A 17,933-nucleotide genomic window follows, 5' to 3' on the forward strand; every position below is an offset into this window, starting at 1 on the left:
CCCCACCTGCCTCTCACCACTCTATCCACTTTACAGTCCCGAATGCCAGGTTTCTATTGGACAGTGCCAGGACGAAGGGATCCCTCCAGGTGTGAGTATTGTGCCTTCTAGATGTTCACTCGCTTACCTCTTTGAACTGAGCCCCTATCCTGCTACCTCTTCCTGTGTGAGCTTACTCAGGATCTGGGCCCATCTTCAGCTCAGATATGATATTTAAAGAAGATTGTGAACCTACCTGTGTCCATTCTTATTTCTGTTGGAGATGTTGGGCCTTCTGCATTGTTTGAAACTTCTGCCAAGGCAATGGCAGGCATTCCTAGATTTTCGTTCCCTGTAATAAATACAATATTAATCGGAACATTGCATAGAAATATGAAAATGAGAGGTACAATTTTGCCTTGTTAAACATGATGTCAGTCCATCCTCCTTCATCAGTACAACTGCAATCGAGCATTTCTGGAGTTTTACGATCAACTCTCCACATCAGGTGTTACAAAGGCAGCTGCCCCATCCCTCTGAACTCCATTTCCAGACGGGCTCTCTTTGGCCAAAACATCCATGGGAAGGCCTCATTCTTAAAATGTTCCAACATAGTGTTCACCAAAACAGACATTCCCGTGGTATAAAGAATATGCAGCTTTGCAATATGAAGCGCTGTGATTATTGAAGAATATAATCCATTACTTGATGGGACAATGGTGCTAACTGGTTGGCAGGTCACCTCTCATTTTTACAGGCGTTGCCATGGAGAATGGATCAGCAACCTATTGTCCCCCACACTTTGTTTTAATTTAGAAAAGGCATGAAGACTCGACATGTTCCTTTTGTCTGCACAGGACGGGGTCCCTGCGTATGAATGTATGCAGCATCTAGGATGCTTACCTGAGCCATATTGCGAGCCTAACTGATACAATAACAACCAATTTGAGATTAATTCTTAGCACACTAACAGGATGCTGCCATAAAGCCAAAAAGATGCCCCGCCTACCAAAAATGAGTAGCGTGGTATATGAATTTCAGTGCCAGTGAGATGCCAGGTACATAGGCCGTACATCCCAATGACTGCGGGATCGTATCAAACAACACATCCCTTTGGCTGTTCACAATAGGCAGCACATGCACCTTTTTAGATTTAAACAAATGCGTGGTGGACAATATTTCCCTGGTGTATTCTCCATGCAACGACTTTACCAGAGTGGACTTGCTTAGGGCTGCAGAAAGGACTGTCTATTCCCTGACTATAGAATCTCCCACCACTATTGTCCTCCTATTCCTGTGCCCCACCTGTCTCTCATCACCACGCCAGTCGGATGGCCTCCTGCTCCGTAGTGCCAAAGTATTGCTCAGGAAACCCCTGCTCTGATTCACTGTCCCTAACCACCTTATAGTCCCCAATACCAGGTATCTATTGGACAATACCAGTACTCGGGAGATCCCTCCACATATGATTGAGGTGCCCTCTAAATGGTCATTTACATCCCTCCCTCTGCTCAGCTACTGTCTTGCTCCCTCTTCCTGTGTGAGCAGCAGGATCGAAAACGAGATCTGGGCCCATTTTCAGCACCAAGATTATATTTTAAAGAAGGTGCTGAACCTACCTGAACCCATTCTCGGTTTTGTTGAAAGTGTTGGATCTTCTCCACTGTTTGAACCTTCAGCCACAGCAGGATCAGGGGGTCCCAGAGTCTCGTGCTCTGTAACAAAAACAATGTTATTCGGGCCATGAACAAGGAGTCACTGGTTCAAAAGATACAAATGTACCCGGCAGCTATTCACACCTGGGAGCAATGGAAGGCCAAGGTGGTTCTGCTGAAAACCAGACTTCTGAATTTGCACAGTGGAAAAGGACAATAAGCGAATGATGTTTGCTTCTTGATATGTTTAACTGATTTTCTGAAGGCAGACAGGCTGTAAGAAAGGAAACCAGCGGTTGCCGCTTCAGAGGAGACTGCAAGGAAGGAAGCCAGCAAACCAGCTGAGGTGGCCTCAAAAGAGAGAGAGGGAACAGTTGCTCTTGCAAGCTTAATACAGTGAAAGGCCTGTTTTTAAAGCTGAATTTAGCAAAGGAGTAAAAGCCCAACAGTATCACCAGGAATTGCCTTAATCACCAACATCCAGGTTAAAAGTGCTCAGACAAGTGAACGAAGGGGACACTGATTTTGATAAGGTCTGGGAGATTTAACCCATTGCAACTGGGAGGAGTTTGGGACTTTTAAACACAAAGTTTGCAACGTCAAAGAGAACTGTGTAATGTGTAAGTGTGGTGTGAGGGATAAAAATATTCTAATGAATAAATTAAATAACTCTATTTGTAATCTGGGGTTATCATCTACTTACTTAGTGGGTATTTCTTTCAGTTTAGTTGTTATAAAAGCAGTCTTAAAATGTGACATCATGATGTGTAATTCTTTCAATTGGTCTGAAAGTTCATTTCTCGTATTTTAATGTTAACGGTCTCACAGTGACCCGAACAGTATCTTCAAACGGTGACTGATGTACAGCATTAATCTGTGGAAAATCTTGAGGTGTTTAACAATCTTAGTAAACACCATAAATGTATAACTGCACATTTGATAACCGGGGTTAGATTATGGTCTTGAGGAGCACCCTAGGATGTTTTACTGTGTTAAACATTTTACACAAGTGCAGGTGTTGTTGTTGTAGCATTGTCATGGAACCCTTTAATTATACTTGCATCCATAGCTAGTTTACTCTAAGCCCTGTAAAAAACTTAGAACCTGCCTCTGGAACGAGATTAAATATCTCATGTTTTTGGTCCTATGTTTGGAATGATTAGAAAATATACAGACAGGAGTCAACACACTCTCCAATTCCTTCGAACATGGATACTTTCTCATCTTGCAATTTTTAACCAAATGACTTCATCTATCATTAATTGAAAAGCTTCTTCCTTTTTCCCTGCTCACAACTTTTCACTAATCAATAAATGTTCTGTTTTGCTCTAACCGTTTTATTAGTTACTCTCTAGTCTCAGATACAGATATTTCCCATCAACCCACTGCTCCATTTAACCTTTCTGTGAAATCATTGTTGTTGTTGTTCAGTTCAGATCACGATAATCGCTTCCGTTCCCTCTGAACTCACTCTAGTGCCTGAAGAATGTGTACCCTTTTCCCCTGTGCGGGTCCTGAACCCACACATTCACCTGCCTCATATTTACCTTCTTGAGCGGCCCAATGCGAAACAACCAGGAGATCACCACCTGGAGGCCTCGTTTTTTAGACTACTACCTCAGGCTCAATATTCCCTTGATAAACATGGCTCTAAATGTGTCATTGGTACTGACCAGGGATACTTTGTGCTCTCCTTTCTTTCCCCGAGATGGTTCATCTATTTTAGGATGTCGTTCCCTCTTGACACCAGGGAGGGAACTTGTCATTCGGGATATGCTCAGGGCTGTAGAAGAGTCTGCCTATTCCTTGACTATAGAATCTCCCACCACTATCATCCTCCTATTCCCGTGCCCCACCTGCCTCTCACCACTCTATCCACTTTACAGTCCCGAATGCCAGGTTTCTATTGGACAGTGCCAGGACGAAGGGATCCCTCCAGGTGTGAGTATTGTGCCTTCTAGATGTTCACTCGCTTACCTCTTTGAACTGAGCCCCTATCCTGCTACCTCTTCCTGTGTGAGCTTACTCAGGATCTGGGCCCATCTTCAGCTCAGATATGATATTTAAAGAAGATTGTGAACCTACCTGTGTCCATTCTTATTTCTGTTGGAGATGTTGGGCCTTCTGCATTGTTTGAAACTTCTGCCAAGGCAATGGCAGGCATTCCTAGATTTTCGTTCCCTGTAATAAATACAATATTAATCGGAACATTGCATAGAAATATGAAAATGAGAGGTACAATTTTGCCTTGTTAAACATGATGTCAGTCCATCCTCCTTCATCAGTACAACTGCAATCGAGCATTTCCGGAGTTTTACGATCAACTCTCCACATCAGGTGTTACAAAGGCAGCTGCCCCATCCCTCTGAACTCCATTTCCAGACGGGCTCTCTTTGGCCAAGACATCCATGGGAAGGCCTCATTCTTAAAATGTTCCAACATAGTGTTGACCAAAACAGACATTCCCGTGGTATAAAGAATATGCAGCTTTGCAATATGAAGCGCTGTGATTATTGAAGAATATAATCCATTACTTGATGGGACAATGGTGCTAACTGGTTGGCAGGTCACCTCTCATTTTTACAGGCGTTGCCATGGAGAATGGATCAGCAACCTATTGTCCCCCACACTTTGTTTTAATTTAGAAAAGGCATGAAGACTCGACATGTTCCTTTTGTCTGCACAGGACGGGGTCCCTGCGTATGAATGTATGCAGCATCTAGGATGCTTACCTGAGCCATATTGCGAGCCTAACTGATACAATAACAACCAATTTGAGATTAATTCTTAGCACACTAACAGGATGCTGCCATAAAGCCAAAAAGATGCCCCGCCTACCAAAAATGAGTAGCGTGGTATATGAATTTCAGTGCCAGTGAGATGCCAGGTACATAGGCCGTACATCCCAATGACTGCGGGATCGTATCAAACAACACATCCCTTTGGCTGTTCACAATAGGCAGCACATGCACCTTTTTAGATTTAAACAAATGCGTGGTGGACAATATTTCCCTGGTGTATTCTCCATGCAACGACTTTACCAGAGTGGACTTGCTTAGGGCTGCAGAAAGGACTGTCTATTCCCTGACTATAGAATCTCCCACCACTATTGTCCTCCTATTCCTGTGCCCCACCTGTCTCTCATCACCACGCCAGTCGGATGGCCTCCTGCTCCGTAGTGCCAAAGTATTGCTCAGGAAACCCCTGCTCTGATTCACTGTCCCTAACCACCTTATAGTCCCCAATACCAGGTATCTATTGGACAATACCAGTACTCGGGAGATCCCTCCACATATGATTGAGGTGCCCTCTAAATGGTCATTTACATCCCTCCCTCTGCTCAGCTACTGTCTTGCTCCCTCTTCCTGTGTGAGCAGCAGGATCGAAAACGAGATCTGGGCCCATTTTCAGCACCAAGATTATATTTTAAAGAAGGTGCTGAACCTACCTGAACCCATTCTCGGTTTTGTTGAAAGTGTTGGATCTTCTCCACTGTTTGAACCTTCAGCCACAGCAGGATCAGGGGGTCCCAGAGTCTCGTGCTCTGTAACAAAAACAATGTTATTCGGGCCATGAACAAGGAGTCACTGGTTCAAAAGATACAAATGTACCCGGCAGCTATTCACACCTGGGAGCAATGGAAGGCCAAGGTGGTTCTGCTGAAAACCAGACTTCTGAATTTGCACAGTGGAAAAGGACAATAAGCGAATGATGTTTGCTTCTTGATATGTTTAACTGATTTTCTGAAGGCAGACAGGCTGTAAGAAAGGAAACCAGCGGTTGCCGCTTCAGAGGAGACTGCAAGGAAGGAAGCCAGCAAACCAGCTGAGGTGGCCTCAAAAGAGAGAGAGGGAACAGTTGCTCTTGCAAGCTTAATACAGTGAAAGGCCTGTTTTTAAAGCTGAATTTAGCAAAGGAGTAAAAGCCCAACAGTATCACCAGGAATTGCCTTAATCACCAACATCCAGGTTAAAAGTGCTCAGACAAGTGAACGAAGGGGACACTGATTTTGATAAGGTCTGGGAGATTTAACCCATTGCAACTGGGAGGAGTTTGGGACTTTTAAACACAAAGTTTGCAACATCAAAGAGAACTGTGTAATGTGTAAGTGTGGTGTGAGGGATAAAAATATTCTAATGAATAAATTAAATAACTCTATTTGTAATCTGGGGTTATCATCTACTTACTTAGTGGGTATTTCTTTCAGTTTAGTTGTTATAAAAGCAGTCTTAAAATGTGACATCATGATGTGTAATTCTTTCAATTGGTCTGAAAGTTCATTTCTCGTATTTTAATGTTAACGGTCTCACAGTGACCCGAACAGTATCTTCAAACGGTGACTGATGTACAGCATTAATCTGTGGAAAATCTTGAGGTGTTTAACAATCTTAGTAAACACCATAAATGTATAACTGCACATTTGATAACCGGGGTTAGATTATGGTCTTGAGGAGCACCCTGGGATGTTTTACTGTGTTAAACATTTTACACAAGTGCAGGTGTTGTTGTTGTAGCATTGTCATGGAACCCTTTAATTATACTTGCATCCATAGCTAGTTTACTCTAAGCCCTGTAAAAAACTTAGAACCTGCCTCTGGAACGAGATTAAATATCTCATGTTTTTGGTCCTATGTTTGGAATGATTAGAAAATATACAGACAGGAGTCAACACACTCTCCAATTCCTTCGAACATGGATACTTTCTCATCTTGCAATTTTTAACCAAATGACTTCATCTATCATTAATTGAAAAGCTTCTTCCTTTTTCCCTGCTCACAACTTTTCACTAATCAATAAATGTTCTGTTTTGCTCTAACCGTTTTATTAGTTACTCTCTAGTCTCAGATACAGATATTTCCCATCAACCCATTGCTCCATTTAACCTTTCTGTGAAATCATTGTTGTTGTTGTTCAGTTCAGATCACGATAATCGCTTCCGTTCCCTCTGAACTCACTCTAGTGCCTGAAGAATGTGTACCCTTTTCCCCTGTGCGGGTCCTGAACCCACACATTCACCTGCCTCATATTTACCTTCTTGAGCGGCCCAATGCGAAACAACCAGGAGATCACCACCTGGAGGCCTCGTTTTTTAGACTACTACCTCAGGCTCAATATTCCCTTGATAAACATGGCTCTAAATGTGTCATTGGTACTGACCAGGGATACTTTGTGCTCTCCTTTCTTTCCCCGAGATGGTTCATCTATTTTAGGATGTCGTTCCCTCTTGACACCAGGGAGGGAACTTGTCATTCGGGATATGCTCAGGGCTGTAGAAGAGTCTGCCTATTCCTTGACTATAGAATCTCCCACCACTATCATCCTCCTATTCCCGTGCCCCACCTGCCTCTCACCACTCTATCCACTTTACAGTCCCGAATGCCAGGTTTCTATTGGACAGTGCCAGGACGAAGGGATCCCTCCAGGTGTGAGTATTGTGCCTTCTAGATGTTCACTCGCTTACCTCTTTGAACTGAGCCCCTATCCTGCTACCTCTTCCTGTGTGAGCTTACTCAGGATCTGGGCCCATCTTCAGCTCAGATATGATATTTAAAGAAGATTGTGAACCTACCTGTGTCCATTCTTATTTCTGTTGGAGATGTTGGGCCTTCTGCATTGTTTGAAACTTCTGCCAAGGCAATGGCAGGCATTCCTAGATTTTCGTTCCCTGTAATAAATACAATATTAATCGGAACATTGCATAGAAATATGAAAATGAGAGGTACAATTTTGCCTTGTTAAACATGATGTCAGTCCATCCTCCTTCATCAGTACAACTGCAATCGAGCATTTCCGGAGTTTTACGATCAACTCTCCACATCAGGTGTTACAAAGGCAGCTGCCCCATCCCTCTGAACTCCATTTCCAGACGGGCTCTCTTTGGCCAAGACATCCATGGGAAGGCCTCATTCTTAAAATGTTCCAACATAGTGTTGACCAAAACAGACATTCCCGTGGTATAAAGAATATGCAGCTTTGCAATATGAAGCGCTGTGATTATTGAAGAATATAATCCATTACTTGATGGGACAATGGTGCTAACTGGTTGGCAGGTCACCTCTCATTTTTACAGGCGTTGCCATGGAGAATGGATCAGCAACCTATTGTCCCCCACACTTTGTTTTAATTTAGAAAAGGCATGAAGACTCGACATGTTCCTTTTGTCTGCACAGGACGGGGTCCCTGCGTATGAATGTATGCAGCATCTAGGATGCTTACCTGAGCCATATTGCGAGCCTAACTGATACAATAACAACCAATTTGAGATTAATTCTTAGCACACTAACAGGATGCTGCCATAAAGCCAAAAAGATGCCCCGCCTACCAAAAATGAGTAGCGTGGTATATGAATTTCAGTGCCAGTGAGATGCCAGGTACATAGGCCGTACATCCCAATGACTGCGGGATCGTATCAAACAACACATCCCTTTGGCTGTTCACAATAGGCAGCACATGCACCTTTTTAGATTTAAACAAATGCGTGGTGGACAATATTTCCCTGGTGTATTCTCCATGCAACGACTTTACCAGAGTGGACTTGCTTAGGGCTGCAGAAAGGACTGTCTATTCCCTGACTATAGAATCTCCCACCACTATTGTCCTCCTATTCCTGTGCCCCACCTGTCTCTCATCACCACGCCAGTCGGATGGCCTCCTGCTCCGTAGTGCCAAAGTATTGCTCAGGAAACCCCTGCTCTGATTCACTGTCCCTAACCACCTTATAGTCCCCAATACCAGGTATCTATTGGACAATACCAGTACTCGGGAGATCCCTCCACATATGATTGAGGTGCCCTCTAAATGGTCATTTACATCCCTCCCTCTGCTCAGCTACTGTCTTGCTCCCTCTTCCTGTGTGAGCAGCAGGATCGAAAACGAGATCTGGGCCCATTTTCAGCACCAAGATTATATTTTAAAGAAGGTGCTGAACCTACCTGAACCCATTCTCGGTTTTGTTGAAAGTGTTGGATCTTCTCCACTGTTTGAACCTTCAGCCACAGCAGGATCAGGGGGTCCCAGAGTCTCGTGCTCTGTAACAAAAACAATGTTATTCGGGCCATGAACAAGGAGTCACTGGTTCAAAAGATACAAATGTACCCGGCAGCTATTCACACCTGGGAGCAATGGAAGGCCAAGGTGGTTCTGCTGAAAACCAGACTTCTGAATTTGCACAGTGGAAAAGGACAATAAGCGAATGATGTTTGCTTCTTGATATGTTTAACTGATTTTCTGAAGGCAGACAGGCTGTAAGAAAGGAAACCAGCGGTTGCCGCTTCAGAGGAGACTGCAAGGAAGGAAGCCAGCAAACCAGCTGAGGTGGCCTCAAAAGAGAGAGAGGGAACAGTTGCTCTTGCAAGCTTAATACAGTGAAAGGCCTGTTTTTAAAGCTGAATTTAGCAAAGGAGTAAAAGCCCAACAGTATCACCAGGAATTGCCTTAATCACCAACATCCAGGTTAAAAGTGCTCAGACAAGTGAACGAAGGGGACACTGATTTTGATAAGGTCTGGGAGATTTAACCCATTGCAACTGGGAGGAGTTTGGGACTTTTAAACACAAAGTTTGCAACGTCAAAGAGAACTGTGTAATGTGTAAGTGTGGTGTGAGGGATAAAAATATTCTAATGAATAAATTAAATAACTCTATTTGTAATCTGGGGTTATCATCTACTTACTTAGTGGGTATTTCTTTCAGTTTAGTTGTTATAAAAGCAGTCTTAAAATGTGACATCATGATGTGTAATTCTTTCAATTGGTCTGAAAGTTCATTTCTCGTATTTTAATGTTAACGGTCTCACAGTGACCCGAACAGTATCTTCAAACGGTGACTGATGTACAGCATTAATCTGTGGAAAATCTTGAGGTGTTTAACAATCTTAGTAAACACCATAAATGTATAACTGCACATTTGATAACCGGGGTTAGATTATGGTCTTGAGGAGCACCCTGGGATGTTTTACTGTGTTAAACATTTTACACAAGTGCAGGTGTTGTTGTTGTAGCATTGTCATGGAACCCTTTAATTATACTTGCATCCATAGCTAGTTTACTCTAAGCCCTGTAAAAAACTTAGAACCTGCCTCTGGAACGAGATTAAATATCTCATGTTTTTGGTCCTATGTTTGGAATGATTAGAAAATATACAGACAGGAGTCAACACACTCTCCAATTCCTTCGAACATGGATACTTTCTCATCTTGCAATTTTTAACCAAATGACTTCATCTATCATTAATTGAAAAGCTTCTTCCTTTTTCCCTGCTCACAACTTTTCACTAATCAATAAATGTTCTGTTTTGCTCTAACCGTTTTATTAGTTACTCTCTAGTCTCAGATACAGATATTTCCCATCAACCCATTGCTCCATTTAACCTTTCTGTGAAATCATTGTTGTTGTTGTTCAGTTCAGATCACGATAATCGCTTCCGTTCCCTCTGAACTCACTCTAGTGCCTGAAGAATGTGTACCCTTTTCCCCTGTGCGGGTCCTGAACCCACACATTCACCTGCCTCATATTTACCTTCTTGAGCGGCCCAATGCGAAACAACCAGGAGATCACCACCTGGAGGCCTCGTTTTTTAGACTACTACCTCAGGCTCAATATTCCCTTGATAAACATGGCTCTAAATGTGTCATTGGTACTGACCAGGGATACTTTGTGCTCTCCTTTCTTTCCCCGAGATGGTTCATCTATTTTAGGATGTCGTTCCCTCTTGACACCAGGGAGGGAACTTGTCATTCGGGATATGCTCAGGGCTGTAGAAGAGTCTGCCTATTCCTTGACTATAGAATCTCCCACCACTATCATCCTCCTATTCCCGTGCCCCACCTGCCTCTCACCACTCTATCCACTTTACAGTCCCGAATGCCAGGTTTCTATTGGACAGTGCCAGGACGAAGGGATCCCTCCAGGTGTGAGTATTGTGCCTTCTAGATGTTCACTCGCTTACCTCTTTGAACTGAGCCCCTATCCTGCTACCTCTTCCTGTGTGAGCTTACTCAGGATCTGGGCCCATCTTCAGCTCAGATATGATATTTAAAGAAGATTGTGAACCTACCTGTGTCCATTCTTATTTCTGTTGGAGATGTTGGGCCTTCTGCATTGTTTGAAACTTCTGCCAAGGCAATGGCAGGCATTCCTAGATTTTCGTTCCCTGTAATAAATACAATATTAATCGGAACATTGCATAGAAATATGAAAATGAGAGGTACAATTTTGCCTTGTTAAACATGATGTCAGTCCATCCTCCTTCATCAGTACAACTGCAATCGAGCATTTCCGGAGTTTTACGATCAACTCTCCACATCAGGTGTTACAAAGGCAGCTGCCCCATCCCTCTGAACTCCATTTCCAGACGGGCTCTCTTTGGCCAAGACATCCATGGGAAGGCCTCATTCTTAAAATGTTCCAACATAGTGTTGACCAAAACAGACATTCCCGTGGTATAAAGAATATGCAGCTTTGCAATATGAAGCGCTGTGATTATTGAAGAATATAATCCATTACTTGATGGGACAATGGTGCTAACTGGTTGGCAGGTCACCTCTCATTTTTACAGGCGTTGCCATGGAGAATGGATCAGCAACCTATTGTCCCCCACACTTTGTTTTAATTTAGAAAAGGCATGAAGACTCGACATGTTCCTTTTGTCTGCACAGGACGGGGTCCCTGCGTATGAATGTATGCAGCATCTAGGATGCTTACCTGAGCCATATTGCGAGCCTAACTGATACAATAACAACCAATTTGAGATTAATTCTTAGCACACTAACAGGATGCTGCCATAAAGCCAAAAAGATGCCCCGCCTACCAAAAATGAGTAGCGTGGTATATGAATTTCAGTGCCAGTGAGATGCCAGGTACATAGGCCGTACATCCCAATGACTGCGGGATCGTATCAAACAACACATCCCTTTGGCTGTTCACAATAGGCAGCACATGCACCTTTTTAGATTTAAACAAATGCGTGGTGGACAATATTTCCCTGGTGTATTCTCCATGCAACGACTTTACCAGAGTGGACTTGCTTAGGGCTGCAGAAAGGACTGTCTATTCCCTGACTATAGAATCTCCCACCACTATTGTCCTCCTATTCCTGTGCCCCACCTGTCTCTCATCACCACGCCAGTCGGATGGCCTCCTGCTCCGTAGTGCCAAAGTATTGCTCAGGAAACCCCTGCTCTGACTCACTGTCCCTAACCACCTTATAGTCCCCAATACCAGGTATCTATTGGACAATACCAGTACTCGGGAGATCCCTCCACATATGATTGAGGTGCCCTCTAAATGGTCATTTACATCCCTCCCTCTGCTCAGCTACTGTCTTGCTCCCTCTTCCTGTGTGAGCAGCAGGATCGAAAACGAGATCTGGGCCCATTTTCAGCACCAAGATTATATTTTAAAGAAGGTGCTGAACCTACCTGAACCCATTCTCGGTTTTGTTGAAAGTGTTGGATCTTCTCCACTGTTTGAACCTTCAGCCACAGCAGGATCAGGGGGTCCCAGAGTCTCGTGCTCTGTAACAAAAACAATGTTATTCGGGCCATGAACAAGGAGTCACTGGTTCAAAAGATACAAATGTACCCGGCAGCTATTCACACCTGGGAGCAATGGAAGGCCAAGGTGGTTCTGCTGAAAACCAGACTTCTGAATTTGCACAGTGGAAAAGGACAATAAGCGAATGATGTTTGCTTCTTGATATGTTTAACTGATTTTCTGAAGGCAGACAGGCTGTAAGAAAGGAAACCAGCGGTTGCCGCTTCAGAGGAGACTGCAAGGAAGGAAGCCAGCAAACCAGCTGAGGTGGCCTCAAAAGAGAGAGAGGGAACAGTTGCTCTTGCAAGCTTAATACAGTGAAAGGCCTGTTTTTAAAGCTGAATTTAGCAAAGGAGTAAAAGCCCAACAGTATCACCAGGAATTGCCTTAATCACCAACATCCAGGTTAAAAGTGCTCAGACAAGTGAACGAAGGGGACACTGATTTTGATAAGGTCTGGGAGATTTAACCCATTGCAACTGGGAGGAGTTTGGGACTTTTAAACACAAAGTTTGCAACGTCAAAGAGAACTGTGTAATGTGTAAGTGTGGTGTGAGGGATAAAAATATTCTAATGAATAAATTAAATAACTCTATTTGTAATCTGGGGTTATCATCTACTTACTTAGTGGGTATTTCTTTCAGTTTAGTTGTTATAAAAGCAGTCTTAAAATGTGACATCATGATGTGTAATTCTTTCAATTGGTCTGAAAGTTCATTTCTCGTATTTTAATGTTAACGGTCTCACAGTGACCCGAACAGTATCTTCAAACGGTGACTGATGTACAGCATTAATCTGTGGAAAATCTTGAGGTGTTTAACAATCTTAGTAAACACCATAAATGTATAACTGCACATTTGATAACCGGGGTTAGATTATGGTCTTGAGGAGCACCCTGGGATGTTTTACTGTGTTAAACATTTTACACAAGTGCAGGTGTTGTTGTTGTAGCATTGTCATGGAACCCTTTAATTATACTTGCATCCATAGCTAGTTTACTCTAAGCCCTGTAAAAAACTTAGAACCTGCCTCTGGAACGAGATTAAATATCTCATGTTTTTGGTCCTATGTTTGGAATGATTAGAAAATATACAGACAGGAGTCAACACACTCTCCAATTCCTTCGAACATGGATACTTTCTCATCTTGCAATTTTTAACCAAATGACTTCATCTATCATTAATTGAAAAGCTTCTTCCTTTTTCCCTGCTCACAACTTTTCACTAATCAATAAATGTTCTGTTTTGCTCTAACCGTTTTATTAGTTACTCTCTAGTCTCAGATACAGATATTTCCCATCAACCCACTGCTCCATTTAACCTTTCTGTGAAATCATTGTTGTTGTTGTTCAGTTCAGATCACGATAATCGCTTCCGTTCCCTCTGAACTCACTCTAGTGCCTGAAGAATGTGTACCCTTTTCCCCTGTGCGGGTCCTGAACCCACACATTCACCTGCCTCATATTTACCTTCTTGAGCGGCCCAATGCGAAACAACCAGGAGATCACCACCTGGAGGCCTCGTTTTTTAGACTACTACCTCAGGCTCAATATTCCCTTGATAAACATGGCTCTAAATGTGTCATTGGTACTGACCAGGGATACTTTGTGCTCTCCTTTCTTTCCCCGAGATGGTTCATCTATTTTAGGATGTCGTTCCCTCTTGACACCAGGGAGGGAACTTGTCATTCGGGATATGCTCAGGGCTGTAGAAGAGTCTGCCTATTCCTTGACTATAGAATCTCCCACCACTATCATCCTCCTATTCCCGTGCCCCACCTGCCTCTCACCACTCTATCCACTTTACAGTCCCGAATGCCAGGTTTCTATTGGACAGTGCCAGGACGAAGGGATCCCTCCAGGTGTGAGTATTGTGCCTTCTAGATGTTCACTCGCTTACCTCTTTGAACTGAGCCCCTATCCTGCTACCTCTTCCTGTGTGAGCTTACTCAGGATCTGGGCCCATCTTCAGCTCAGATATGATATTTAAAGAAGATTGTGAACCTACCTGTGTCCATTCTTATTTCTGTTGGAGATGTTGGGCCTTCTGCATTGTTTGAAACTTCTGCCAAGGCAATGGCAGGCATTCCTAGATTTTCGTTCCCTGTAATAAATACAATATTAATCGGAACATTGCATAGAAATATGAAAATGAGAGGTACAATTTTGCCTTGTTAAACATGATGTCAGTCCATCCTCCTTCATCAGTACAACTGCAATCGAGCATTTCCGGAGTTTTACGATCAACTCTCCACATCAGGTGTTACAAAGGCAGCTGCCCCATCCCTCTGAACTCCATTTCCAGACGGGCTCTCTTTGGCCAAGACATCCATGGGAAGGCCTCATTCTTAAAATGTTCCAACATAGTGTTGACCAAAACAGACATTCCCGTGGTATAAAGAATATGCAGCTTTGCAATATGAAGCGCTGTGATTATTGAAGAATATAATCCATTACTTGATGGGACAATGGTGCTAACTGGTTGGCAGGTCACCTCTCATTTTTACAGGCGTTGCCATGGAGAATGGATCAGCAACCTATTGTCCCCCACACTTTGTTTTAATTTAGAAAAGGCATGAAGACTCGACATGTTCCTTTTGTCTGCACAGGACGGGGTCCCTGCGTATGAATGTATGCAGCATCTAGGATGCTTACCTGAGCCATATTGCGAGCCTAACTGATACAATAACAACCAATTTGAGATTAATTCTTAGCACACTAACAGGATGCTGCCATAAAGCCAAAAAGATGCCCCGCCTACCAAAAATGAGTAGCGTGGTATATGAATTTCAGTGCCAGTGAGATGCCAGGTACATAGGCCGTACATCCCAATGACTGCGGGATCGTATCAAACAACACATCCCTTTGGCTGTTCACAATAGGCAGCACATGCACCTTTTTAGATTTAAACAAATGCGTGGTGGACAATATTTCCCTGGTGTATTCTCCATGCAACGACTTTACCAGAGTGGACTTGCTTAGGGCTGCAGAAAGGACTGTCTATTCCCTGACTATAGAATCTCCCACCACTATTGTCCTCCTATTCCTGTGCCCCACCTGTCTCTCATCACCACGCCAGTCGGATGGCCTCCTGCTCCGTAGTGCCAAAGTATTGCTCAGGAAACCCCTGCTCTGACTCACTGTCCCTAACCACCTTATAGTCCCCAATACCAGGTATCTATTGGACAATACCAGTACTCGGGAGATCCCTCCACATATGATTGAGGTGCCCTCTAAATGGTCATTTACATCCCTCCCTCTGCTCAGCTACTGTCTTGCTCCCTCTTCCTGTGTGAGCAGCAGGATCGAAAACGAGATCTGGGCCCATTTTCAGCACCAAGATTATATTTTAAAGAAGGTGCTGAACCTACCTGAACCCATTCTCGGTTTTGTTGAAAGTGTTGGATCTTCTCCACTGTTTGAACCTTCAGCCACAGCAGGATCAGGGGGTCCCAGAGTCTCGTGCTCTGTAACAAAAACAATGTTATTCGGGCCATGAACAAGGAGTCACTGGTTCAAAAGATACAAATGTACCCGGCAGCTATTCACACCTGGGAGCAATGGAAGGCCAAGGTGGTTCTGCTGAAAACCAGACTTCTGAATTTGCACAGTGGAAAAGGACAATAAGCGAATGATGTTTGCTTCTTGATATGTTTAACTGATTTTCTGAAGGCAGACAGGCTGTAAGAAAGGAAACCAGCGGTTGCCGCTTCAGAGGAGACTGCAAGGAAGGAAGCCAGCAAACCAGCTGAGGTGGCCTCAAAAGAGAGAGAGGGAACAGTTGCTCTTGCAAGCTTAATACAGTGAAAGGCCTGTTTTTAAAGCTGAATTTAGCAAAGGAGTAAAAGCCCAACAGTATCACCAGGAATTGCCTTAATCACCAACATCCAGGTTAAAAGTGCTCAGACAAGTGAACGAAGGGGACACTGATTTTGATAAGGTCTGGGAGATTTAACCCATTGCAACTGGGAGGAGTTTGGGACTTTTAAACACAAAGTTTGCAACGTCAAAGAGAACTGTGTAATGTGTAAGTGTGGTGTGAGGGATAAAAATATTCTAATGAATAAATTAAATAACTCTATTTGTAATCTGGGGTTATCATCTACTTACTTAGTGGGTATTTCTTTCAGTTTAGTTGTTATAAAAGCAGTCTTAAAATGTGACATCATGATGTGTAATTCTTTCAATTGGTCTGAAAGTTCATTTCTCGTATTTTAATGTTAACGGTCTCACAGTGACCCGAACAGTATCTTCAAACGGTGACTGATGTACAGCATTAATCTGTGGAAAATCTTGAGGTGTTTAACAATCTTAGTAAACACCATAAATGTATAACTGCACATTTGATAACCGGGGTTAGATTATGGTCTTGAGGAGCACCCTGGGATGTTTTACTGTGTTAAACATTTTACACAAGTGCAGGTGTTGTTGTTGTAGCATTGTCATGGAACCCTTTAATTATACTTGCATCCATAGCTAGTTTACTCTAAGCCCTGTAAAAAACTTAGAACCTGCCTCTGGAACGAGATTAAATATCTCATGTTTTTGGTCCTATGTTTGGAATGATTAGAAAATATACAGACAGGAGTCAACACACTCTCCAATTCCTTCGAACATGGATACTTTCTCATCTTGCAATTTTTAACCAAATGACTTCATCTATCATTAATTGAAAAGCTTCTTCCTTTTTCCCTGCTCACAACTTTTCACTAATCAATAAATGTTCTGTTTTGCTCTAACCGTTTTATTAGTTACTCTCTAGTCTCAGATACAGATATTTCCCATCAACCCACTGCTCCATTTAACCTTTCTGTGAAATCATTGTTGTTGTTGTTCAGTTCAGATCACGATAATCGCTTCCGTTCCCTCTGAACTCACTCTAGTGCCTGAAGAATGTGTACCCTTTTCCCCTGTGCGGGTCCTGAACCCACACATTCACCTGCCTCATATTTACCTTCTTGAGCGGCCCAATGCGAAACAACCAGGAGATCACCACCTGGAGGCCTCGTTTTTTAGACTACTACCTCAGGCTCAATATTCCCTTGATAAACATGGCTCTAAATGTGTCATTGGTACTGACCAGGGATACTTTGTGCTCTCCTTTCTTTCCCCGAGATGGTTCATCTATTTTAGGATGTCGTTCCCTCTTGACACCAGGGAGGGAACTTGTCATTCGGGATATGCTCAGGGCTGTAGAAGAGTCTGCCTATTCCTTGACTATAGAATCTCCCACCACTATCATCCTCCTATTCCCGTGCCCCACCTGCCTCTCACCACTCTATCCACTTTACAGTCCCGAATGCCAGGTTTCTATTGGACAGTGCCAGGACGAAGGGATCCCTCCAGGTGTGAGTATTGTGCCTTCTAGATGTTCACTCGCTTACCTCTTTGAACTGAGCCCCTATCCTGCTACCTCTTCCTGTGTGAGCTTACTCAGGATCTGGGCCCATCTTCAGCTCAGATATGATATTTAAAGAAGATTGTGAACCTACCTGTGTCCATTCTTATTTCTGTTGGAGATGTTGGGCCTTCTGCATTGTTTGAAACTTCTGCCAAGGCAATGGCAGGCATTCCTAGATTTTCGTTCCCTGTAATAAATACAATATTAATCGGAACATTGCATAGAAATATGAAAATGAGAGGTACAATTTTGCCTTGTTAAACATGATGTCAGTCCATCCTCCTTCATCAGTACAACTGCAATCGAGCATTTCCGGAGTTTTACGATCAACTCTCCACATCAGGTGTTACAAAGGCAGCTGCCCCATCC

The 17,933-nt window shown here is 43.3% G+C and overlaps 1 protein-coding gene across 8 annotated transcripts in view; it reads right to left on the reverse strand.

Annotated features, from left to right (window-relative positions):
* Nucleotides 1–17,933, reverse strand: part of LOC137385136 (NACHT, LRR and PYD domains-containing protein 3-like) — a 116,370-nt gene that overhangs the window by 51,156 nt on the left and 47,281 nt on the right. For 5 of the 8 annotated variants that reach the window (XM_068059978.1, XM_068059976.1, XM_068059977.1 and 2 more), the window contains 11 exons: nt 17,656–17,751; nt 15,535–15,630; nt 14,172–14,267; nt 12,051–12,146; nt 10,688–10,783; nt 8,567–8,662; nt 7,204–7,299; nt 5,083–5,178; nt 3,720–3,815; nt 1,599–1,694; nt 236–331 (listed from right to left, as the gene is read on the reverse strand). In XM_068059978.1, coding sequence (XP_067916079.1) covers nt 236–331; nt 1,599–1,694; nt 3,720–3,815; nt 5,083–5,178; nt 7,204–7,299; nt 8,567–8,662; nt 10,688–10,783; nt 12,051–12,146; nt 14,172–14,267; nt 15,535–15,630; nt 17,656–17,751 — 1,056 coding nt within the window. Of the gene's footprint in view, nt 1–235; nt 332–1,598; nt 1,695–3,719; nt 3,816–5,082; nt 5,179–7,203; nt 7,300–8,566; nt 8,663–8,746; nt 8,866–10,687; nt 10,784–12,050; nt 12,147–12,230; nt 12,346–14,171; nt 14,268–15,534; nt 15,631–15,714; nt 15,826–17,655; nt 17,752–17,933 lie in introns of those variants that run through there. The other 3 variants (XM_068059982.1, XM_068059983.1, XM_068059984.1) reach the window with 3 other exon arrangements.

This window comes from Heterodontus francisci, chromosome 28, assembly GCF_036365525.1.
Source record: "Heterodontus francisci isolate sHetFra1 chromosome 28, sHetFra1.hap1, whole genome shotgun sequence".
Lineage (NCBI taxonomy): Eukaryota > Metazoa > Chordata > Chondrichthyes > Heterodontiformes > Heterodontidae > Heterodontus > Heterodontus francisci.